Here is a 27,311-nt window from a genome sequence, read left to right as displayed (position 1 = left end):
CGTCAACAGAAGGATGGCACTTCCCAGCGCTTTTCATGTACTGTAAAAGAAACACCTTGTTGTGTTTTACAGAATGAGATTAATTAGAAATGAAGGCCATGTTGTTATGGGAACAGACAAACACAGAGGTCAAATTGTTCCAGCGATCGCTTACACACAACGAGGTGAAATTTGGTGGATGAATCTGGACAGGAGTGGGGGCAGGGGGTTAGCAAGTATAGCCAAGGTAACTGGGAGGAAAACACTACTTTGTTTGAAATAGTGGTAGGTCACTACAGGGGTTGCTACAAAATTGTTGGTAGAAATATGGTTGCTTTCAGCACTCTGGGTCGCTACCCTGCACAAGGGGAGCTATATAAATGCAAGTTGTTGTTGTTGACTACTTGCCTTTCAACAATAAAAAAAAGAAAAAAACAGGCGGTACAGACACGATGGGCTGAAAATATCACGTGTTTTACATGGTGTCACTGAATCAGTGACAGCGGTCGTTAAAATTAAATGGACATATCTCTGAGACAGTCATTTATTGACCAGCTTGCTGGTCGCACGTACAAGGCAGACAAAGGGAAATTCAAGAGTCTGTGGGCATCCTGAGATTGACAGTGAGCTCTTCCGAGACCGTGAATGGGCCGGAACAACAATGTATTCTGCTTAGTCAAATGGAGTTTAAATATTTGGCAAAGGAAGTGGACATTCCGACTGTGTAAATCTAAGACATTGAGAGCTTGTTTTTCTAATGCTGGGGTTTGTTTTGCAATTTTTTATTTCTTCGAGGACAGTACACTGGTTGATACAGAAATGAAGGGTTGATTGCATCAGAGGGGCTTCCTCGCGGTCACTGTTTTATTATCCGTGGAAAACCCTGATTTCATTTGGATGGTGGAGAGAACCAAGTAGAAATTTAACCACAAGCTAAAATCCCAAAACAAAATCCATCTTTAACGCATCAACTTCACTCGCTGCATGGCTGTTTGCAGGAGATCGCTGTGAGCAAACCGGCTGTTGTGTTCACTTAAGAATACACAATCGCGACACTTCACGGTAAAATCCTGCAAAACGCTTTTGAGACGTCTTGACGACATGATGAAGTGCTGTATCAAATGCAGAGATTATTATTATCATCTAGTTTACGCTAGGACTCAGTTGATAAAGATGGCAAATGTGAAATGTGGGAATTGAAACAACACAAACAGACTGAACTTTTGAATCCTGGATCTAAACATGATGATGATGCACGTTATGCTGGGAGAGGGAAGCTGGGTGGCCTTGGGGTGGGGGGGAGGAGGTTGCTATACATTCCATGCATTGGAAGCCCAGACAATTACACTTCACTGAACAAGATCGTCCAAATTTCCCCGTATTGTAGTCGGTTAAATGTTATCAAAACAAAGGAGAGTGCCATGAATCAAAGCCGCTGGGCTGGCTGCCTGCCAAATTCCAGCAAGCCGTTCCCCTCCTCTCCCTGTGATGCAACTTAAGTACTGGGATTCTGGGAAGGATGGGCTATGGTAAAGGTGAGAATGTGTATATTGTACGGCCAAGGAGCTAAACACACTTCAACATGAAGGTTAATATCTTTTTAATGGCTGCTGAATTGCTTTCCGAGATATCGGGACAGGGTGATATTAATTTGTTGGCCACAGAACGCATTAAGCATTACCGCTAGGAACAGTCTGAGGCCATGCACGTACCCCATCTGGCTGTTCATGTTACACGAAGGCTTGGTTTCACGCATTCCGCAGTCATTGCTATGTTAGTGTCCATATATAAACGGTGGAGAGAAGATGGAATGGGGGTGGTCGTGGAGGGAGGGGAGAGTGAATACTACATGAATTTGACCTTTAGTAGTCAGAGTCAATGTTAAATGCTTCACATTTTTAATAAATCGGCGATTACCATACTAATTAGTCTTTCTACTTTGGCATTATATTTATTATACAGTAATAACAGATCTGATATTAGGTTTATTACATTGTTCAGTAACCTGGGGGAGTATCAGCTGATGGGCTCTGTGTACAAAATAACAACTGCAAGATGCTCCCAAAATGGGCAGAGATCTCAGGTCATCAGCAGTGGGAGTGATGTGTGATTAAAGCACGCAGGATGCATGCACTCTTGTGACCAATCTGCATTAACCAACTGTTGCCACAAGGGGGCAGAGCGGTTTGCTTCAGTGAATGAAAAGCTTTTGCATAGAAAAGCTCAGCCCAACCTAGTAGCAGCAGGAGATTTTTTTTAAAAAAGCCAGACAATGCAGCCTTCTTGCATGCAGAAAGATGCAGCTAGCACAGAGGAGAATGAAGTAAACGCCCCCCAATTGGCTCAGACTTAATTCTTCGCCCCCCCCCCGGCTGATAATAAGTGATGTGCTTTTTTTTATTCAACGCGGCACTTCTCTCGGTCGTGGGTTTTCCATGCACACCCATTGTTACAAGGTTTTTGTACCAAACAGAATGATGCAGCAGCCAATAAAATAAACCGCCCATGAGCTTGCCAGGTTTCTATAGAACAAAGCTGCCGCTAATAGAAGATCAGCAGCAGCCCAGCCCTCCACAGTCAGGTTGCTCTCCAAGCTGTGCTCAGAGAGAGCATTACTCATGGCCAGCAACAGCATGTGATGTGTATGTCCACAAGCAAAGCTGACCTCATGGCAGGTCAATGAAGTGAGCGAGTTTCAGTCAACTCTTCCACTCCACATATTTATTGCACTGTGCTGCTGGTTTTTTTTTTAAAAAACAAAAGCTATGTACAGTATTTTTGGAATTACATTTTTATGGAAACAATTTCAGAAACGCTGGGGTGCTGGGGCAAGCTTCCATGGGGCACTGGTTACAATCTGGTAACTTGCTCAAGTGACTACTCTTAATAATCAATGAACATGGGTTATTGCAATTGTGGAACACCACAGATGAGCCTGATCCTGAAGCCCACACATGTTCCAACAGCAATGATTAAAGGGGAAACTCAGACTGATATTTTGTTCCCCAGGTCAGAGGTCCTGAACCCAATATTGCACTCTCCCTGCTTCACTTTCTCACCCAACTTTCTGGGTCTGCATGGCTCAATAATAATAAAAATAATACTAACTCTTCTATTTGGTATAGCACCTCATCACATCATTGAGACGTCTCAAAGCACTTGACAGGATATACTTTAATGCAGATTGACCATGATTTTGTGGGCGAAGCGTGGCAACAACAACAAATTACATTTGTACAGCGCCTTGGACCGGCTGCTCAGGCTATGTGATTGCAAGTTTGGGACTCCAGCACAGCTGGACTCCATGATAAAGTGGAGGGCAGACCGAAAACAAATACTAAATAATTCCAGTATGGAAAGACATTGGGGAGTAAAAGTAAAACAAAATGAGCTGTAACTTCCCACCCCCTCATTAATTTATTTGGAGGGAGAAGAGTCTGATATTCAAAATGCCCTAAAAACAGTTATCAGCACTAATCGTTTCAACACTGTATAAAATATTCAAGAGTGGAACCTTAATTAATTTCTTTAATGCACGTATATATGCAGTGCCGACTGCAATCCTTTTAAATATTTACAAGTACCGCACAATCCCTGAGTCCACTCATTAATAGTGAACTACACGGAGACCTTTTTCAGTGGTAATGCCATAATGATGCTAGCAGGCTAAATGGGTTTTAATTTGCCTCCCAAAAGCAATAAAGTTCCAAACTCATTTGTTTGTAAACCATACAGAAAGGGTCCAAGAAAACTGAAGCTGCTGTAGCTGTCATTAAATAGCACGGGGACATTTTCACAAGTATTAAACCTGTGTTCAGTATAAAGAGTGATTTGCAGTATCGTTCAACAAAGTCTCAGTGGATTCTAAAACATGATACAGAATTTGCAAACCCATTCACAAACAGTGCTTTAAGACACAGCTCGTGGCTATGGTTGGTAACCGGAAGTAATAATACTAATAATCCTTACAATTGATATAGTGCCTTTCATGTCTCAATGTACCTCGCAGGATAAACTGCAAAGTGTTCTTACTGTGTATTTTGCAGGTGAACTCCTACCAGGGGGAACTCTACTCCCACATTATCTTATTCCGGAGTATCTTATTCCGGATGCTGCACGTCCGGTTATGGGCAGCATAGTCACGATTTGCAGCCCGGAGATGCTCTTTGTGAATGGGTTTGTTAAAGAAGCCAAGCCTGACTGTCACCAATGAAATATCCCAACTCCAAGCTCGATCTAAAGGGAAGCCCTTCGTAAGAAGCAACAGTGAGCAAAGTGCTTCCTTTACCCACTCCTTCCTCCATGGGGAACACTGTTAAATAATTGGGGAAATACTGCCCATAATGGAGGGTAACAGGATAGGCTCCGGGAGGCTAGCCTGCATGAAGGGCACTATATATAAATGCAAGTTGGTGTTGTTGGCTTGGGCACCACACAGAACAGGCACATGGTCAGCATTTAAGTCAGAATCACAAGAGGGGTAAAGAGGTTATGCAACAATGAGCCATGATGACTGGGGGTCAATGGCCTGGCTGGTGCACTTCAGCTGGAGAGTTGCAAATGGGCTCACCTAAAGGAAAGCAACATGCAATAATAATCCTTGCATTTCATACAGCGCCTTATCACATCGTCGAGACGTCTCAAAGTGCTTCACAGAATGTATCGTAAAGTGGATTGACTGTGTATTTTGTGAGCGAGAAACGATGACGAGATGTTAACTTTTATCACGAGGGAATGATAGAAGCCACGTGTAAAAGCAAGAGTGAGAATCTACCCGGGAGAAGAAATTGACTCACCGTCAAGCAGCCCATCAGACTCTGCTCGAAAGGACGCTGAAATGCACGAGGGTCACCACACCAGTCAAGGAGCTCGGTGGCGGCAGTCTGGAAATTCGCAGGGTTCTGTAAGTGCTGGAGAGAGAAAAAAGAATCAGCAGTGCACCTTAATGGATAAAACTTCAAACATAAAAAGAACACTTGTTTGCACCAGGGCTCGAAGCTGATTGAAATCAATAAAGGAGTCTGTCTGAAAACTTCTAAGGTGCCTCACATGTTCTGTTGGAAGTCTAACTCCCCACATGTGGTTCCAGCCTCTCAGGGAAACCATCAGATTTCCAGTATGTTAGAACTCAAGAGTCTCGGTTTCCTGGTGTAAGTGGAATCATCACATTTTAAAATGCACTCATTGGCATCTGTCGAGCATCTCACTTGGGTGTGACTGGGCGGAATCTCTCCAGTGAGTTTCTGGCGAAGAAATAAATATTTGACCGAAGCAACAATTCAGATTCATAGCCAGAATTCAAGAATTCAGAATCCATTTGGAGCTTGTTACTTGAAGGACCTTATACAAACGTCAACTACCAATTTGGCTCAGAACCTGTTTATTGGGTTTCATCTGTAGGACATCACAGAGCCTTGTGGGCAGCAGCTTTCCCTCCTACAATAAAAGTGGAACGGTCTCATACTGCATTCTGCCAAGCGAACATCTTAGCTTAGAATAAGATTGATGTGGAATAGCTGACAATTTGAAGGACAAGTCCAAAGGTCAGGTTTATCAATTTTTCATTACATTCTTCAGTAGAGAAATACAGTCGAGGTCAAAATGCATTGAAAGAGGTTATGTGACATCATAACCTCTTTGACCTTTGGTCTATTTCTCTGTCAATGGCATAACTGCAAGAAATCGAAATGGCCTCTGAATCAACAGGTCAAAGAGAAATGAGAGATCAGAATGGTCATGATGTGTTGCTCCATTCAAGAAACAGGGGAAATCTCTTGTCATTACATCGCAACTACAGTTAGGCACATATGCACAGTTTTGTAAAGTTAAAGATAAGGTGAATATTAGAGGCCAGAAATTTTGCCTGATCTTAGCTGTAACAACAGTCTTAAAATGTAAGATTTTGCAGAATTTTGCAAAATCGTTCTGAATTTGGAAGCAGTTTTTCTGTGGGAGTGTGGGCTGGTTTTTCTGTAGGCCACCAGGGCTGTGACGAACAATGCACCTTGAGATTCCTGTGGTCATGGGCAATGGGATGGATACCTGTTATCTGATTCACCTGCCAGGTGACAAGATATTAGCACAGAAATTATTTCATCAGTGAGTAAAGGGAAAAAGGAAGTTTGTTAACGCTCAAGTGAATGCAGACTGACAGCACAACAGGCCAGGGTCAACACATCACAGGCATTTTACCATGCTTCACCTCAGTCAATAATCAATCTCAGAATTATCCCATTATAAGATTAAAAACTAGAAAACAGTTCTAAAGTGTCGTATATATAAACTTACCTGCAGGGCATAGGGAATTTAAAGAAGTGAATATCTCCCAGTGTCTTGAACAACAATCCCCCAAATAAAATTAGTCAATCGCTTTATGACTCACTGTCATATGTGACATTGCTGTGCACAGATTTGCTGCCACATTCACCTACAAATGTACAGTCACTACACATTACAGTAAATCCTGTGAAATGCTTTGAGTCATTCTTCTGGCCTGAAGGGTTCTACATCAAATGCAGGGATTATTGTTATTATTACAATTCCCTGATGTAAAATCCTGATGCCAGCAAGGAACATACCGTTCTGTACAGGTGAACTGAGAGACAGATTTTCTCATATTTGTTGATTATTAGAATGAAAATTCTCCATTCATGAGTCTGAGAACACAGCGCTCCTTAGAAAAGGGAAAAGAAATCAATTATTTCACTCACTTAAACTCAGTGTTGAAAACTGAAGCTCAGATTGAAAACCTTTTACATCTGACAGATTTTCCATTGGAATTAGAAAGATTCAGACTCAAATGGGTCTATTAAATAATAATCCTTGCATCTAGTATGTCACCTTTCAAGTCAGGAGGGTATCTCAAAGCGCTTCACAAAATACACTGTAAAGTGTAGTGACTGTGTATTTGTAGGCAAACGCGCCAACCCATTTGCGCACTACAATGTCCCACGAACAGTCATGACTTGAGTGATCAATTTTGGCTGGAGAAATGTGGGCAGGACACTGCGAGAAACCCCCTTCTCTATTATGGTCCATCCTTGCTGGCAGCTGTTTTATGTGCTATGTACAAGCCACGTGTAAAGAGGAAATTGCAGGTGTTCCTTCTTATTTATGCAACCGACAACCAACAAAAAGGATTTTTAGTTATGTCACTACCCACCAAATCTTTTCATTTGGTGCCAGAAAAACATCCTTTTTTAAATGATTCATCCATTTTGATGCACTTTCCTGCTCCATTCATCCTCCACTCTGCTCATTGTAGGTCACACACTCACTCCCTTGCAGTTGATACAACCCAGGGCACTATTTGACAAACAACCACCCTCACTTTCATCTCACCATCATCAGGCTCCGTGACCTCCAAGCTAAGGTTACTGCATTCCTGCTGAACCTAATCCTCACTACACCTGATCTTTTGTTGCTTCTGAGAACTGATAAGGAAGGGTCTGGAGATAGAAAACAAAATATACACCACAAATGCCCCTCCATACAATACTCTCCCTCTACAGATGGAAGGGAAATCTCAATGTGGATCAGTTACTTGGTTAAAAAAAACACTTCTGCCTAAGTTTCCCAGTGCCTTAAAGAGATGAGCTATGTTACAGGTTTAATGATAAAAATCTAAATGAAAAAAAATCAATTTGCAGCCATCTGTTCGGATTTATTTGACTCAATCTTAAACGTAGGCTGAAATTGACGCCAGCTGCTTTCAGAATTCAGCAACGGTATTGATTTACAGAGCTACAAATAAAGTGATACCAGCTCAGTTATTAAAGCAGCTTATTGTTATTAATAATAAGGTGGCAGCACCTCTAAGAATGCAGATGTCCCTCAGTCCATCAATTACACTGTTCACACCTGTATGCAAACCTCTTAAAGCCTCTACAGATTCATGATTGTTTTTATTGGAATTAGAAAGATTCAGACTCAAACTGGTCTGTTATGTACATGTAATATACAGGCAATGTGAAAAAAAGTGAATTACACTTGCCCTTATTTATGTATAAAAGACTTGAACTGGCAACCTTCAATCTGGTAACCTTCAACCTACTACCAGTTGTGCCCAACTGACACATGACCAGTTTTAATGGTGACATTACAGCCAACAGCTGATCTTGCCTTTCTGCTCATGTGCAGAATTCTCCACAGCCAATGCAACTGGGAGCAGAATGTATACATCAGGCTTCTTAACCCAAATGCAGCAGTATACATGTGGCACATTCAACAGCAGCAGTTAAGTTATATCCCCACTGTTAAAACTCTCCTCCCTTCTCCTCATTTTTTTAAACCAAGCCCTTGTATGGGATGTGGAACAGGTGGCTGAATGTGCATCACAAGGCAATCACAAGGCTGTTACAAAACGAAAACTATTTCAGGGTCTTCCATTTAATTATTTAAACATCTGCACTGAACATGCCAAACTTTGCTTCCAATTGTCCTACAGTTATCTCTTAAAGGCAGAGAGCAGCACAAAGCAATTCCGGATTATCTGCTCATTTCAGTTATCCACAATTCCCTCCCTCTCCGAGATGGTCGATAACTAAGGCTCCATTGCGGTGTAGCCCTTAACTCTGACAAGTGATCACAATACGTTTGTGGATTGTGACCATTGTGGTCCTCTGTAAGTGACATTCACTGTCTGACCACATGACAGGAGCCGTATACTACAGCAGCTACGAAGAAGTCCTCAAGTATGAGAGTGGCCAGTGGCTTTAGCATGTCTTTGCTGTGTCAGTACTGGCTAATTACCTAACTATTATGTAGCCAAGTAAAAGTTTTACAAACACAATGAGCGTCTGTAGCCGCGAATACAGTACACAAGCAATTAGGCTTTTGTCTGTCACCCAACAATCATTGCGTCTCTGAAAATAAACTAATGCAGCGTAGGGGAGTTATAATTAATACAACACGCGTGTTTCCAGTGCGAGGATTTAAACTGAAGCTGGCATTTCTAATTAAAAATTACACATTGTGCCAATTTGTTTAATATTTTAAATTACATTAACTTGTTTGGATTAGGGAAGAGGGGGGTGTGGGGGGAGAGGATGAGGTGGGGGGGATACAAGCTCAGTATTACTGAAGTCTAATCAACGGCGTCAGAGAGTTACAGGGCTTGATTTGGGTGGTATAATCGGAGTCGCGCGCACTGCATTTAGAACGCCAGTGATGTCTGCTGCTGTGCTCACATCGCAACACCTGAGATAAGTGGGAAAACTACTAGCTTCACACTAAAAAAAAACGGATTTGCATTAAATGCACTTTCATGATCTCCAATGGCGACAGTTTAAATAGATTAAATAAACAATTTCTTCCTGAATCTCACGCTGCGTTGAGCTGTTGGCTTTCGTCGTCGGCTGCGCACCCCTCCTCCCGGTCGCTTTCGCAGGCTGCTGCATCTCAGCAGGGCTGAGGCTGTTTCAGGAACAGATTCCCCCCTTGGGGACCCAGCGAAAATTAATGTCAGCTGGCTGCCTCCTCCACAGCAATGACATAGTGGGGCTTCTGTGGCCCAGCTAATTCCTTTGGATAAGTCGAGCGCAAATGAAATCAACCATTTCAGAGCATCTCTGTATAAAAAGGTTTAGAATTATCCCCGCATACATAGGCACAGGCACACATGCACATATACACATGCACAGAGGCTAAACACACACACACACAGGCTAAATACACGCACACACAGGCAACACACACACTCACACACAGAGGCTAAACACACACACAAACAGACTAACACACATGTACATCCACATACAGGCAGTCAGCATTGCACATGCCAGTAGCATGCAGACGCACAGGCAAACACACACACAGTGGCAACACACACACAGGGAGAGGTAGAACACACTCACTCACTCGCTTACTCACTCACTCATACACACACAGGCAGAATACATACACATAGAACACATAAACAGACACGCGTGCATGTGCAGATTCCTTGCTGAAGAAGTGATCTGTTTAAAGGAACACTCGCTCAGATATCAGCTCAGTCCCGATCTTCTCAACATGGTTTGTGAGCAAATGAATAAGGAGAACATGTCGTAGAGGCGCTGCAATTAAGAGGCTATCACTGCATAATATTAAACACACTGATTCCCACTTTAACCAGGAACAGTGATATCTGGAGCTGTAGTCCTGCAGAGCAGAGCCTAAGACAAGAAAAATACACTGGCGCACTGTTCAGACCAACACACTAGTCAAGCTTGTTTCATGGCCAACAGGTTACCAAATATAGATGTGTTAAATAAGAACGTGGCATTCGCTCAGCTCACTGGTGAAGACTTCCAAATGCAATGTATTGTGTGAGGCCAGAAGAGGGATTGGTAGCTTCTCTTCTCTCTAGCTACATAACTCCCAATTCATTCTAACCCCCCATGCCGTGCCATGCCACACCATGCTGCATTTAGCACAGAACTAATCTTGATATAGTGAAGGGTTGGCCTGGGCCAATGCAGGTACATTTTAAGAGGATCAGCACAATACAATTTACAGTTATACAGTGCCTTTCACATCAATGGCATCAGTGATTTCTGGGCTGGATTAGGAAAAAAGTGCTAGCCAGTGATCCCGCTTCTGAACACCAGTCAGTCATCGGCTGCTGGAAACCGAGGCAAAGAGGAATCAGACTCGGCTGGGGCTCCCCTCAGTGGTCAAATCCTTTCGTCACTGCTCACTGCTCACCCTCAATGTTCACACATGGACATTGTTAATGGTCAGGGTTCACACAGGGACAATGATCACTTGGGTAAGGTGCCAGAGAGCAGAGAGTAGCTGGTTGTCTTTGGTTCCTAATGCCAGCAAGAGTCATTGCCTTGAAGGCACAACAGCTAAAAGGAGAGAAAGGACACAAGCAAATAAAACATAGGGAGGGGAGGCGAGTGGAGAGAAGGGAGAGATGAAAAGGGGAAGGGAGAGGAGGGAAGAGAGAGGGGAGGAGGAGAGGAGAGGTTCAAGGTTATTCATGGACAACAACATCCTGGACTACAAGGAGGCTCTTGACTAAAGAGTAACCAACCATTCAAGTGTAAAGATGTGTGCTAATGCCCTGTGTATTGAATCCTAAAACGATCTTCACACCTGTTATTAATCTGCGTTTAATGAGAATGAATCTGGAGCAGCCAAATGCACGGACACATGTCTGAGGATGGCAATCATACCTGTTTGATACACTGCAGGCGATCGTTCGTCTGCTGAATGTGTCTGTCCATGGAGGTTACTGTGTTCATCTTTGTCGTCTCTTCCCAGCTTCTACCTGAAAGCCATTAAACTTTCCCAGTCTGTAAGGAAAACACAAAACCAAATCATTGATCAGAGGGGGTTGGACGTTTCGCCAATCAGCTTAGAAGATCACAGATGGCACAGAGTTATTTATCTTCTCAAGTGACAGGGATCACAGGTACTGAGCACACAAGCTACTCTTGTGCATTCCAGCGCCATGTGTGTCACCTACCAACACCTAACCGGGAGCACATACCCCTGCTGTCATCTGGGGGAAAGCAACTGCAGGGAACCAGCATAAAAAGGCAGAATGTGGTTAACTGGTGCTGAAGTCTTTTAAAATGTAAAAACACTGAATCCAGAGGCATGTGTGCACTGAATTCAATACTTCTGTGTGTCTGAGCTACAGAACAGACCATGCAGTGTGTACGAACAGTGTCTGAGCTCCACAACACATGCAGTTATGTGGACCTCAATAATTCAAAACTCCCCCAGAACATCCAACAACGGCAACCACAAATTGCATTGCAGGTGTGAGTGCAATGACCGAGGGTAGAGATCACATTAGAAATTCCAATTGTAATAGTCCCCTCAGTTGTTCAATGGGTAAAGGCACTGGGGTGCAGTGACGGGCAGCAGTGGCAATCACCATACTTTACTGTATGTATATCCCGAGACATGAGACATCGCTTTGAGACATCTTTCCACCATGAGAGGTAGTATCTAATGTAAGGAATTATTATTATGATTATTATTATTTGGGTGACTGATAGGCTCCTATTTGTATCCAGAGAACCCTGCTGGAAAGTGCATGTATGGGGGGGCCATCAGATACAAATGAAACAGGCCTTTGGTCCTGGTTAAGTATCAGCTGCCTGATGCCACAGAGACCCTTTTGTCAGTGTAACCACAACGTACAGCACGGAACAATGACTCAGAGGCACTGCAGGGCCGGTCACATTACAACTTTGCATGTTTCAAACGATTTTCATACGATCTGTAAAATTGTAATAAAACGTTCCACCAATTGCTTCTGTATTAAATTTACAAACCCGCTGCCTTTATTCCTGACCCAAATGGCAACAAAAGCAGCGTCTAATTTGGGTGCCCACGGGCAGGCAGGCAGGTGAATTTGCTCCATTGATGAGGGCGATTTTATTCAGTCAAATTCAATGAGAATTAGAACCATCTGTGTAAACCATGTTTAAACAAAGAGCCATCAAAGGCACAATCTTTAGAACCCAGCTCGCTTGACATGTTTCTCTGTAGTGAGAAAAGCAGCTTTGCCTGGATATTTCTTCACCTATGGGGTGAAACTCTTCTGATCTCTTTCTGTCACTGACCTCGGCAGGGCGCGGGGACAATGAATGGATTTCACGATTTTAATGACCTGCTGAAAGGTCGGTAACTTAAGTAAGAAATTTCTCCCCCTATTACTGGGAACACATTGATTTCAGGGAACGCCAATTTCTCACAGATTTTAGAACAAAAACAACGGTACTTGCACAGCTCAGTACATGGACAGTTACAGCTTGAGGCAGCCCACCTGTTAGGGCTTTGCGCTTGCAGGTCAGAGAGTACGTTTCCACCTCCAAGTCTCGTGAGGAGTGGAACAGACTGAGCTGGACGACCAGCAATAACAACTTGACTTCAGAACTGCCAGGCATGTTTACTTTCAGCCACATCAACACAAGGGCCACGCTGCTTACCGTTCTCCCACCCCACCTCCCTATCACCATCTTCACCTCCCTGAATGAGGATAGTTTTTAAGACACAGTGTTTATATCATTAACCTCAACAGAATGAAGGCCTGGGTGGACCCACGAGGATTTGAATTCACTGCCTTCTGGTCCCAAGCCGATTGCAGGATATAAACCTGAGATTTTGGCATCTTAACTGAAACATAATTAAACTTTTAAAGTAGCTTAAAATAATTCATGACAATTGTATTCAGCAGTAGAATACTAGCTGAATCCCCTAGTCCATCTATTTTAGCACCGTGACCTCATTCTGAACAAGTACTGGGGATCGAACGACAAACCTTTCCGCAGTCTGTAAGCACAATGGGCTATGTAGTTACCAAGTGAGTCATCGGGGGAAGTCTCATGGTTACTTTCAACTGTAGTTGTCTTTTCTGTGTAGTTATTTTGCTGTTGACTACCAGCACAAACCATTCCACTGGCAACAGTTTAAAAGTAATCCCAGCACGTATAGGATGGCAAGCCATTTGGAGCCTTCTAAATAAATACCAAAGGTATCTTAAATGCAGTTGGTACTAGGCTAGGAGATGCATTTGTTGAAAAACATTTCTTCGAAGCCCTCAGAATATGTAAGCAATCTCCCGACAAAGAGAAGGAAGCGTGCGATTGAATGAATGCCTCTGCTTTTCCTCTTCATCTCCACACGTCTACTTCTTGGTGAACAGAAGAGTGCACTGAGCACAATGGCAGACTTCATGGAGCACTGCTTGGGCAGACCTCTGAGACGTCTCTGTTCACTGGATAAAGCTGGGCTTTGTCTCTGTCCCGATTACAAGAAAGCAACGTGTAAACAGGCATTTCCGGAGCCCTCTGAACGCCCCCTCCCCATTCCAGACACTCATGCCTCAACAATAACACGTTTTCATGGCCAAACAAGCAAATCAGAACCTGCGTCAGTTTCCCAGTCTCTCAACAAGTAGTGTACTCAGCTCCTGAATGAGCATTCACACGACAGGGATTTTTACAGAGGGCCAAGTGCGCGACCCGCAGTTTCAGTCAGTGACTTTACATTTGACCCGCCATTCTCATGCTAATAAAGTCTGTCCCCAAGTCTAACCTGGACAAAAGGCACGACATGCTGAAATATTCGGTGGAAGCTTTTCTTTCGTTGCTGTTACCCCAGTTCATTACAAGAAAGGAAAATCTGTGATTTCTAAAAGTTTGAGGAAAAGATGGATCCCATTTCTGGAAAAATGTGTTGGGAGTAAAGAAGCCCTCTGTGTCCGTTCTGTCTCCCTGATCTCAGCTGTTCATCCAGAGAAGGTGACCGACTCATACATATATCACACACCGTATACACTACACCCACACATGCACACAAACAAACACACACACATACATACATACATACACACACACACAGACCCACAGAAAGGAAAGAACGCAAAAAGGCCCAAAGTCCCCTCCACACCTGCGATGTGCTCAGTCAATGGGACTCGTACGTTACCCACATTATGTGGATAACATGGAGCTCTTACCCATTTCCCACGTTGTGTGCTAATCTTTCAGCACAAATTAATAAACTAAAAAGTAAACTGTGTGGAGCAGCATCCATTACAGAGCTCAATCCATGCACCCGTTCACACACCAATACACAGATTAGGTTACTGCCCTATTTATTCTTGTGAGTTTCAACAGAGCCCTCTCTCCTTACGTCAGCAGTCTAAAGTCATGTCTCCCACCGCAGGCTCTTTTTACACAAAAAACACCCATGAAATTGACTTAAAGATCGCCCTTTTATCACAGATACTTAATTGCTGTATATTAAATTTGATAGCCTTGAAAGACAAGCACAAATCACAATGTAAACAATGTAATCTTTCGAGGTTTGCAACTTAAATGACTGAACCAGGCGAAATTTGGGAAATAAATGGTGCCGTCCTAAAGGTCTCCAAATTAATTGCAGATGACTGAATGAAAGATTGTTAATTAAAATTTAAACAGATTAATTAAATTTATGAATATTCTCCCACCGCTTCCCACTGTCTTGCTCACAAAGATTGTTAAAGGGGGTTGTGTCGTCTGGTGAGGAACAGGACCAGCTCAGATGGCGATTAGTAGTATTCAAAACTGGCCCAATATAAAATCGGTGTCACCATGCTTTGCACAACTGGGGATTTTTCTGGCAGTCACAATAGTGTATTTTATTAAAAATAATTCACAGAGTCTAGGCTGACACTCCAGTGCAGTGTTGGGTGTGCATTGTATTGTTCGGATCCTGTCATTTGTTTGAGACTTTAATCCAAGGTCCCGATGTTAAAGGCACCCTATCAAGGCATTATTTGAGAAGAGAGTTTCTCTCTGTATCCTGACTGACAACCCCCCAAATTAATATTGAACATTCACTTGGTTGCTGTTTGTGAGACATTGATGTGCATACATTGGCTGTGACATTTTGCCTACAAAATACACAGTCCTCTAAAACACTTTGAGATGTCCTCCCCATGTGAAAGGCGTTGTAACAAATGCAAGTGCTGACATTTTGAGTAGTTCCCATTTTTATTTTGTAAAATTCTTAAGTGCAGTATGAGAATGTGGTGAGTTCCCCAAACAGGAGCAGAGGGCAAGAGCTGCACCTGAATAATATCATGACATAATATTATTGTCTTTATGTATTTTAGGAAGCTAACATCCATTCATATGTAAAGTGGCAATGTTTTTGGTCTGGCTGACCCATCACTGAAAACCCATAATTTAAAAATTACTTCTGCAGATAATAATTATTATAATAATAATGACAATAATTATTATTAGAACACTACTAATAATTATTGTCATTATTATTGTTATTATTATTTGCAAGCAGCTTCACTTCTGCTACCATGAATTAGTGAGTTAGGTGACCGTCAAAGGCAGAGGAAGGCACACTGAGCAAAGGAACTGGTTCAACCACCAGAGCCAGAAATCACATTGGGTATTTTTGTTTGCTAATCGTAGGCTGCCACCAGCCTTACCAAGAGTGGCTGAAGCAGAGCCCGGAATGTATGCCACCCACCTGATTCTGGAAAAAGCTAAGAAAGGATATTAAGAGGTAAAAATGAGGAGAGCGATTTGTCAGAAAACAGAAACGACCACCTCAAAGAACTCTTACAAACAACAGACAACTTGCTAGTCTTGGTGAGAACCGAGCACCCGATTTACTAGGTCAGTTCTAAATGGGCAGGCATACTGGCTATCAGGTGTCCATTGATGTTCTGTTAATGCAGAGGATCACAAGTGCTATTTCTCCACACACAAGGCCTTGCCTCCCTCTGCTCCAGCTGGGCTGTGAGGTGACTCAGGAAGTCTCGCAAAGAAATGTCGCAACTTAGTCCCCATTACAAAACAGAATACAGCTTACATTTATACAGCGTCTTTTACATCGGGTGAAAATCTTAAAAATGTTTAAATATAGTTGCTGCCTTTTGGTGAATCCTGTGAAGCATTTTAAGACATCTTCCTGACATGAAAGGCTCTGTATCAAAAGCAAGCATTATTAATAAAATTACTATTATTAGGGTATGGTTAATCTGCAGTAGAGAGGCTCGTGAATGCTGTACTTGAATAACAAGTCCCCTGAGCAGAGGTCGAGAGAAGTCAAGAAGAGACAGCAAAAACATCCAATCTACTCCACAGAAATTGAAGGATGCAATCAGAACCTTAAAGTATTCACTCTCTAAACAAACAGAATAAACACAGGAGTAAAGCATAGCAGCACTGAGCCGGGAACTCTAACTTGGAACCAACCTCCATAACTGCTGTGTTTTCCTTGTGACTGTTGCAATAAATGTTTCCCACTTGGCCACTTGCCACCTCCTCCTTCTCTCCCAGCTCCTCTCTGGCAGCAGGACTATTTAACATTAAAGGGACTCTTCCGTGCAGAATTCCACCCAAGTATCTAGCTGTTAAATCAGTAGTTCACTCACACTCCACCACCAACTCTACTCCTGACGTTCCAAAATATAGCACAGATAACTCTCAGGGAAAAACGGCAACACGCTGGCAGGAACCCCGGCAGCTACTTGCCCAGTGCAAGCCAAACTCCAGGACTGGAAAAACAATGCACCACTTGGACACTACTGCACATCACATTCAATTCATCTGACTGCCTCTTGTAAGAAATGCCGCTTGTCACATTTCTGCTAACCAGTTTAGCAAGTAATGCTTAGCGCCCAATAGTACACCTTTCTGTGCGTGAGTGAACTGATTCGCTCGAAGTTAACCCTTAACACGTTGTTCATCTTAGTCCTGGCGTGTCTTTGACACTACAAATGCTCATGCTTTCGAAGAAGAAATTAATGTTCCTTAAAGGCAGAAACGGGGTCTTGGCGAAACACCTGAGTGCATGTGGAGGCATAATAAGCAGAGCTGCTTGGTTCTTCAATACTATGACTGTCCTAAATAGGAAAGCAAGGTAGGCAGACCAGAGATTACAAAGATTGGAGCAAAGCCTCTTTTATTCAGGAAATGTGACAGGATTAAATTGTACATTATTCACGCAATATAAATTTTATTTGCTTGGGTTTAGTGAATCGTATAAATAATTCAATGCCAACACAACTCAGTGCCTCTCAAATTCAAATCATTTCTTTAAATTCCCACCGGCTGATGTAGGTGATCTCAGCCAGGGCAGTTGTAGTATTATTGTATTATATTATGAGGGAGGGTGTGACAACTGGCTTCAGTGCCCTGGGGGAAGGAGATGAATAATAATAATAATAATCCTTGCATTTGATATAGCGCTTTTCACGTCAGGAGGACGTCCCAGCTAGGATTCCAGCTCTGGATTGTTACCCAGTGACTTCTTCCAGGAATGTGCGCATATCTGGGTGGCAAGGCCAGATGACAGCAGGTCCTTGTGGTCGAATAACCTGCTGGCGCTCATTGTCCAGGCCTGAAGAATGGCAATGTCCACAACCAGGGACAATCAATATCTTACTGGAGTGTGGGGAGAATAAAACATAGGGAAATCGCTTCAAATACATCCCATGAAGAACAATACATCATCATACAGTATGGTTTGATAATAATCCTTATATTTGGAATAACACCTTTCACATTGGGAGGTGCACTCCACAAAATTTAGAGTAAAGTGCAGTGACTGTGTATTTTGTAGGTGAACACAGTGGCCAATTTGTGCATAGGAATGCCCTACAAAAGAGTAATTGAAGATTGTCTATGTGATAGAACAGGCACTTGCTTTTAATTAAGGATTATTTTGATGCTTTAAAAATCAGGTACTTTTGTCCAGAGATGCCTGACCATCACCAGCCAAATCTTCAAAGTAGGGATTAACTATGAAGCTCATGGGGCCACTTCAGCCAAATTATAACTGTACAGCAGCAGGTCATTGGAGGCAGCATGAAAGTTTAATTCCAACACAAATAAATTCAAGTACATGCTTGATCTTTCTTTCTACAGGTACAAGACACACAGAGAGTGTGTGCATTTGGAGTGGCCATTCGTCAGCCATTGCTGATCTGTTTCCTGTATCAGTGCAGCACTTACATCTAAGCCAGGTATGTCAGCCTGGCTCAGTGGCAAGACTCTTACTTCTGAGTCAGAGAGTTCAAGCCCTATGTTGAGACTTGAACTCACATAGTCTAAGGTGACACTCCAATACAGTGCTGGAGGTACGCTGCATTGTCGGAGGTACCTGTTCAGGTGGACGTTAAAGACCAGATAGCACTATTCGAAAAGGGAGTTTCTCTCGGTATCCTGGCCAACAAATCCCCAAATAAAATTGATCATTTGTTTCAGGCCTGTTTGTGGGACACTGCTGTGTGCAATTGGGCTGCTGTATCCGCGGACAGATCCACAGCCACTCTATATCACAGTAAATCCTGTGAAGCACTTTGGGACACCCTCCAGATGTGAAAGTCTCTGCAACAAGAGCATATTTATTATCACAACCTAGTTTGATTTGGAGTTTTGTCTCTGAACAGTAGCTGGTGTTAAAAACTAGAAGGTTTATTTCAATCTTTAAGCTTTAACAATGGGTGATATGAGGTGATTTAAATGAATTCTTCAATACAGAAAACAGAAATACGTCGCAACAAGCTAAATAATAATAATAATAATAATCCTTGCATTTGATATAGCGCTTTTCACGTCGGGAGGACGTCCCAAAGCGCTTCACAGAATATACTGTAAAGTGAAAGGATCTTAACTAAAATATAGTCTTGGTGTCTTGGGAGTGAGGCTCTGGAGTGAAGTGAATGCCGAGTCAGAGTTGAAGGCAGGATATATTTCCGGTTGGTGGAAGGATACCCGCTTGAAGTCTGATAAAACTGGTCACTCACGGCTGTTTGTAGGACATTGCTGTGCGCAAATTACCTGCAAAAACACAGTCACTACATTTCACATTAAAATCCTGTGAAGCGCTTTGAGACATCTGGAGGACGTGATAAGCCACTGTATCAAATTCATGTATTATTATTGTGGGACACTTTAGCTCCTGGGCATGGTGCTAATGCATGCGTCGCCCCTTCATGTCATGTGGTTTGACTGTGTGCAGAATGGAAAGTGTAAGTACTTGGTGCCATGGTCTGATGAGTCAGCACTGTTTGGCCAGCATGAGATAGTACCCCCACTTACCCGGTGATCTTCATTTGCCTGGACACTAGTGACAAGACAGAATTCAAGACACCAAACCTGACTTGGCCTCAGATGAACATTCACAACCTGCTTGAGAATTCTCATTTGTGGTTAACACCTATGAGCTATCGCCTTATCACTTAGACATTTCTAAGCTACAATATCTGAGAAAAAATGCAGCAGGATGCGTCTTTCACACCATTAGATCAACGCAAGCCATACTGTGGTAGCTGCACGTAAATAACTATTCTCAACAAAACAGCAACGTTCACCCATCCATTCCAAAGCAATTTATTTCCAACCGTAAATGCCAACCAAGTTCTCAGCTCTGCACCTTTGATTTGTGCTTCATCAGAACCCGAACACTTTGCATCATTTGGACACATTGCTGTGTAAATGCCCCTCACGCTATGTCTTAAAAATACAAGCAAAAATATGTGCGATAAATCCCAGCACAGATAATAGTGAAAAGTGGATGAGCCAGTCCAACCAGTGATTCTATGTTAAGGTGCATCACAATGCTCCTTCTATTTCCATTTGGTGCAACATATTTGTCTTTGCCATCACTCCCTGGTTTTAGGGATGCAGGAGGGGATGTTACACGACTCCAGGTGTCTCCACACCTGAACTGGCTGGTGTCTGAAAATAACTGAGCGGTGTCAGTCTCGGCTGAAATAGTGGACAGCGAATGAGGAGCTGAATTACTGCTCACAACTGAGGCCGTGAAACTCTGTAATCTTTTGAGGTTCCACTTGTGAAAGCACAAACAACCCACTTCCGAAGAGCAAGTCGCGGCATCCAGTGTCACACACTCACTGGGCGACCTGATGGAGGTCTTCGAGGATATAAAGGATTATTGTATGGTACAATAGGGTAAATAGTAACAGATGATTTTCAACGAGTCGGTAACAAAGGGGAAAAGGGAATTAATAATAATAATAATCCTTGCATTTGATATAGCGCTTTTCACGTTGGGAGGACGTCCCAAATCGCTTCACAGAACACACTGTAAAGTGAATTGACTGTATATTTGTGGGCGAACGCGGCAGCCAATTGCGCACAGCAATGTTCCATAAACAGTCGTAGATTGAAAATGACCAATTTATTATTGTTTTTGGTTTTGGAGGGATTATTATTAGGCGTGTGGAGTAAGGAAACTTGCCCAAGGTTTCGCCCTAACCTGCCTGGAATTGAACTCAGGTCTCTCGCTTGCAAAGCGAGTGCTCGAACCACTGAGCTACAGGACTCCAAAGGGGTAGTTAGAGAAAAATTCTCTACAGAAGATGACTGGAATGTACAATTCTTGCCAGAAACCGTAGTGCAATCAGAGTCCGTAAATTCTTTTCAAAGGGCACAAGAGGAACACTTCAAAAAGAGGAACATTAAGGGGTTCGGGGAACATGCGGCGGAGCGGGATTCCAAGGAAAGTGGAGAAGGAACGCCAGCGCAGACTCCATGGGCCGAATGGCCTGTGTCTGTAACATTGTCACAGTTCTGTCTGGGGACCCAGAGCTGAGTCGCATCGCTGCAGTTACACAGTGGATGGTCTCCTTTGAGCCTTAATTGGTCCTCAACAGGACACTGGCCTGATCCAATCTACTCTGTTTCAAAAGCAATAGCTGGAGCTCCCCTCCCCATGAGGAGTCCCTTTGCTGTGGAACCGTGGGGAGAGCAGCAACTCTGCTGGGGAGGCTTCCTCTAATGCCGCACATTTGTGGCCGTCATTAGCTGAGGGAAAAGCACTCCAGGACCGTTATGACACAACGCAGCAACATTTCTCTGATAATGTAGTGTAACAGCATTGGATTTATCTCACTCAAAGTTATCTCGGCATCAATAGTACCAAAATAAATCTGATTTGGAATCCATTTACCTTTACTGACCATGTTAAGCCTCGTACTTGCTCAAAGTCGAACATTCAGAGGCACTGAAGCCTGCTGGCGATAAAAACTCCATTTACACTACTGGGTGGTTTCAACAAACAGGAAGGAGGGAGACCTGACCTGAGCCTGATCTACAACCACTGGTCCTGACCAGGGAATCCTTCCAAGTGCCTGTAATGGGAACATGCTTGAGTTTATCCCCTCTTAAAGGGGCATTGTCTTTTGAGTTCTCAACTGCTTTGCAAATTCGCGAGAGTTTCACCAGAATGGTCTGTTCTGCTTAATGAGGAACATTTAAAAGCTCATGTTAGAAAATCTCACTGAATCACAGGTTTTCCTGCAACTCATCACACAGATCATTCCCAGAAGGAGACTTATTTGAGAAAAGGGATGTTTAAAGACCAAGTCTAAAAACCAGTTCCACTCTCGTGGCTACACGGCCTGGCTACCATTATCTTGACTTCCCACTAGTTCAGGCCGAGAATTACTTGTGTTCAGTGATGATTGCAACTAGAAAGATTTTGTGTGTGTGTATGTGAAGTTGAGTGTGTGTGTATTCGAGAATGTGTGTGTATGTGTGTGTGAGTATGAATGAAAGACTGAGTTTTTGTGTGTACGAGTGTGTATGTGAAGAGTGAATACGTGTATATTTGCGTGTGTGTGAGAGAGAGAATGTGCATGCATGAGAGAGAATGTGTGTGCGTGATAGAGAGAGAATGTGTGTGCATGATAGAGAGAATGTGTGTGCATGATAGAGAGAATGTGTGTGCATGAGAGAGAGAATGTATGTGCATGATAGAGAGAGAATGGGTGAGTGTGTGGTCTTCACGTGACACATGCTGTGACTAAAATAGGCCCATGACATGCATGGTGTGAATTTCCTTCACACTGTCGCTGCAAATATCATTCATCGCGGAACATATGCAGAGTTGGAACCACCAGTGGTAAGCACAGTGGCAGGCGGAACAGATCCCGACTGTCATTACCAGAGTTGATGCTGCTTTGGAGGCAACGGGTCAAGCCGTGCAGATGAGGCAAACGGCAATTCATTTGGAGGAACTGTTTCCACATGGTACAAGAGGAGGACTGGGGATTGGGGAAGTCAGGGTAAATGCTCCGAGGTGATATGATGAAATACTAACGGGGAGTTCAATACCCACTGGGGTGTTGCTGTTGCAGTGAAGACCACACTCACTTTCCATCTTCCTTTACCACCAGCAGGTGACTCCCTTCTCTGCAGAAGCCACGAGCCTTACTCCTTTACAAATAGCACAGATCTGTTTCCTTAAGCTGTTACAAGCTATACAAATCCTCCACCACTGATTCCTAACAGGGTGCACTAAAACTGACACTGTCTGCCTGACCTTGCAGTTATTGATTAACTATCTTCTCATTCTTTCCCATCCTCCTTTACTACAGCACACGTTCATACAAACCAGCACCTCAACACAACTAACTACTGTCTTTCCAATGCCACAGCCAGTCTGAGCCCCTTATATATTTTTTGATGGGTGGGGGCAGAGAGACAGAGAAGAAAGGAAAGCCATTTTCCTTCCTTCAACCCACGTTGAGCCTGAATTGCCATCACTAATCCCCCAAAATGTGACAACACCAATCAACACTGGATTTGACTACTGCTATAGGCACAGCATAAACAAAGCATTTTAAGGTAGTAGGGTTGGAGGTTAAAGGTTAATTTAATCATTAAACACTTCAGGAAAGGAAATTCACTTTAATAAAGCCTCTCTTTTCGGAGAAGGCTGTTAAATGGGGACACAGCTGCTTCTCGAAGGCCAGATGCCAGACAAAGGGAGGTTTGCTGGGTGCAGGAGGTGGGAGCAGAGGTCTGGAAATGTGACCAATGCCCAGTGACACAGCTCCTTTTCCATTGTCGCTCTTCAAATGTGCAGTAATCCCCTGAGCAGGCTGAAATCCTCGTCTAAATGCTTGTGAGCCTGCATGTGCAGGTGTGCGTTTGTGTGTATGTGTGCACGGGTAGGAATGGGTACACATGTGTGCAGGCGTGTGCACAATTGGATGTATTCGTATTTTTGGACATTGTGTGTGTTTGTGTGGGTGTGGACGTATGTGTGTGAGTACGCTTGCATGTGTAGTTGTATGTATGTGTGTGTTTATATTTGCGTGTGCGCGCATGTGTGTGTATGTGTAGGGGTGGGGTGTATGTGTGTGGGTGTGTAGAGGTGTATGTGTGTGTGGGTGTGACGGTGGTGTGTGTGGGTGAGAGACCACAATTTGATTGATTGCTAAGTTTACAAACTGATCAGCAGGGGCTTCAGGAAATATACCCGAGATAGGTACAGAGCGACAGTGAGCAGACATGAGCAGTCCAGACTCCAATGACTGGACATGAGTGCCCAACAATGTCGAAATCTGAAATGTGTGTGGTTTCTTCAGAGACAAACATTACTCTGAATGTATGGTGGTGGGAGGGGGAGAGAACAGCAAATATAAAGGTTTCTCTCTTAGTTACCCTTAGATTGTATAATACTTAGTGCATCTTGGTGATCATAATTCTGAGATGAATATGAAGCAAACCGCATTTGGGTGTGAAACCCAAGTCACATTATCTCCGACCTCATTGCCTTTGCTTCTTGGGTTGGGATCATAAACCAGAGGACGTGGGACAGAGGTGGAAACGCAGCAAGATCTCAGTGGAAGAACGCTGACTGCAGCTTCTATTGCCATCAAGTGGAGAGGCTGAAGGTGACAAAAGCACCTTCACACAGGAACCACTACATAAACAAAGCTTTAGATATCAGCTCTTTCACCTGTACCTGTACGTGTGTGTGTGCGCAAGTAGATGTATGCGAGTGTGTGAATGTATGCACTTAAGACTTCTGTTTATCAGAAAGCATGTCCCTGGACAGTAGACAGCTTGCTCGCAATTCCACACGTCTCTATGGCTCTGGGTAACTGAATTCACACAAAACCGATGTACATCAACCAAGACCAAGACTTTTAACAAAACCTTCATCAGTCAAGTATTTAAAAAAAGCACCTCCGCAAATGCAACGCAATACAAAAAGGTTTTACCGTCAGGGCTAGTAAATATTAGGCAATATTAAGTGAGACATTAATCCAGAGGTGTAGTAGATGATACGCTTTATGTTATTCAGTTAAACTGGATATGGATTTCTAAAGCTGCTCCTTTAGATAATAAATGGTTCTCTGTCTCACTCATTCTCTCCCTGCTTCATTATGCATTCAGCTCAGGAGTCTCTCCTCCTGTGAGCAGCGGCTGCTCATTTTCTACAATACCACATTTAATCCAGGCAGCAAACTTCGTAGCAGCATTAGCTCCTGCCCAAGATGAACCATGATGGGATTTCAGGAGGTTGAATGGTGGTGGGGAGTGGGGGGGGGGGGGGGTTGGGAGAGGGGGAGGGGGGAGCAGAGCAAGAGAAGAGAGGAAAGGAGCAGGAAAAACTGGAAGAAACAAACAATGTATGTGGGAGGTGTTCAAAGAGATCAAAAACAGAAAGCAAAATATATATATGTGTATCAGAAAGGCAATCTGTTTCACCAGCCTTAACCCTCCAAGCTTCAGTAACCTTCTGATCCCTCCCTTTCCCTAGTGGATCAGTCAGATCATAGGAGGTGAAAAGAGTCTATAGCACATACAGAGCAAGCAGTTAAGACAAGCTCCTTCGAAGAACAAGCAACCTGATCCTAACTAGGATAAATAAAAAGCCCCGACAACACAAATGATAAAAAATGTAAGGCTGGAGTTATATGCAGTAAAGAGAGCTTTTAATCTGGAGATTCCTGCACCAAGAGTCTGCGGCACAATAGTCGATCTTTAACCTCTTCCTCATGATTCTAACAAATGAAACATGAAAATCTCTCTGTCAAACGTGACCAGAAGAAGCCTTAATCGAATGCAGGGGGAGGGGGGAGGGGTAAGGAGGATCTTTTACAGCAACCGGTTGGAGAGAAAGTAACCAAGGTCAAAGGCCACATATTTGCCTGACTTTGGAGACAAGGAAGATTGTGCAGAAGACAAATGTACAACTCAAAATGGTTCTCTAGTGCAGACTTCCCTGCACGTCCCACCACCCTGAAGCTCAATACATGGAATCTACCATCATTATATTATTTTATAGTATGAATCCTAAACAAGCAGTTTGCGGTGCGTGAGTGGAAGAGGCAATATTATTTAGAAGCCACATCTGATTTATAACTTTGAAGTAAACAGAATTGTAAATCTCGCTCACAAATCTTCCTTATCACCCGATTCGGGACGTGCAGGCATGTAATGAATTCATGAGAACAGACGGGCCACAACCTCTTCTCACCTACAGAAACATAACACTTACACCTCTAATTTGCTGGAGATTGCTTGCTGCCATGTTTAGATTGTCCTTGTGCATGTGTTGTGTCAAAACGACCACGTCTTGCACAAAGCGGTTTGCAGCATACAAATTAGCATGAAAAAGCGTTCTTTTATCGATGCAGAATGTCCCAAACTACAGGGTAACAGATGCACAGTCACACAAGTATGCGAGACGAGGCTGGGGCGCAGCCACAAAACTGTCGTGAGGACAGTTCAGATTATTGCGACAGGCTTAAAAAAAAGGAGCTCCTGCCTCCACAGAACATTAAACGGGCTCATTTACAGCCAGATATTTCAGCACTGCAAGTGCACATTACAGAGTGCAGGTGCAGGTCAGTAACACAAACGCCACCGCACAAAAAGCAAATGACTAAATCAAGGTGGCGGCATTGTGAGACAATAAAATGCACCATTCAGTATTCGGTGCTTACTGCAAAAAGCAAATCAGCAGGTATTATAAGGCGAGCAGATGGGCTGCCACAAAATGCCTCTCTTTACATTACAGAACTGCTTGAACAAAAAGTTGGTGGGCGGAGCGTGTGGCGACTCTTGAGTTCGAGCCACTGGGGCCCTGTGCCCTATCTGGGGAGGGTCTGCATATCCCAGCATTCTCAAAGCACATTGCTAGCCTGTATGGGTGGGCTGAGAGCCTGTTTACTTCTTTCATTGAGTCCCATTTTGCTGCTACACTCTCCTACATCTACTCTGGCTACTCTGCAGTTGACGAACCGAAAAATGCTGTGAGGAGCTTCTGTGCCGTCGGTTTTCACTCCGCCCCCCCCCCCAGGAGAATTTCAAGGCAGTACGACCATCCGTCACCTAATCGTGAAAAACACTGGCAAAAGTCATTGACAGAGGGCAGCTTGGTTTGACTGACAGCCAGGCCAGGGCTCCGACCCGGGATCGAAATATAACACGAGCAGAACTTTGGGTCGCAGTGGAAAACGCAACCGCTCGTTCATCGGGGCCTCAGATTAATTTCCTGTTTGAGTGTCAAGGTTCAAAATATTAGTTTTCTGAACTATTCGTAGAAGTTTACATAAATGTTAAAAGTGGAAATTTCCTCTTCCACCACCCCGCCCCACCCAGCAGCGTTTATCTGACTCTGCTTCACTGGGCAGAATGACAAAACAACAGGGTTTTTATAAATACAGACCAACAGGTTTGCGTCGCAACATTCTGTACATTAGAACCTTTTGAGGGAAAAATGATTTCCAGCTAGGGGCGATTATCACTTCACAAACTGAAAATGATGATAAACATCACCTTTAGAGGGAGCACTGCAGAGCAGCTGAAGCAACTGGAGGGTTTTAATTATTGTGATTTTTTAGTCTGATCTAAAAGAGGTGTAATTTTGAGTCAGAGCGAGCCCTTGCTTGTGCAATACATCGGGGGAAGGAAACCCAAACACTTACAGGCACTTCAGCATGAACTGCTCTCATTGCAATTGTTGAATAGGTAAGCTGAGAAATTCCTGGTCCTCCTGTTTCAGCTCCAAAACTGCTGATCCATCAGCAATTACACACTCGCTCAAAG

The 27,311-nt window shown here is 43.4% G+C and overlaps 1 protein-coding gene across 2 annotated transcripts in view; it reads right to left on the bottom strand.

Moving 5' to 3' along the window:
• zmiz1a (zinc finger, MIZ-type containing 1a) overlaps positions 1-27,311 on the bottom strand; it is a 239,240-nt gene that overhangs the window by 88,354 nt on the left and 123,575 nt on the right. For both annotated transcript variants that reach the window (XM_042336621.1, XM_042336622.1), the window contains 2 exons: positions 11,142-11,261; positions 4,776-4,889 (listed from right to left, as the gene is read on the bottom strand). In XM_042336621.1, coding sequence (XP_042192555.1) covers positions 4,776-4,889; positions 11,142-11,210 — 183 coding nt within the window. In that variant the 5' untranslated portion in view covers positions 11,211-11,261. The remainder of the gene's footprint in view (positions 1-4,775; positions 4,890-11,141; positions 11,262-27,311) is intronic.

This window comes from Callorhinchus milii, unplaced genomic scaffold (assembly GCF_018977255.1).
Source record: "Callorhinchus milii isolate IMCB2004 unplaced genomic scaffold, IMCB_Cmil_1.0 Scaffold7, whole genome shotgun sequence".
Taxonomy (NCBI): domain Eukaryota; kingdom Metazoa; phylum Chordata; class Chondrichthyes; order Chimaeriformes; family Callorhinchidae; genus Callorhinchus; species Callorhinchus milii.
This window is presented reverse-complemented; position numbering and strand designations above follow the sequence as displayed.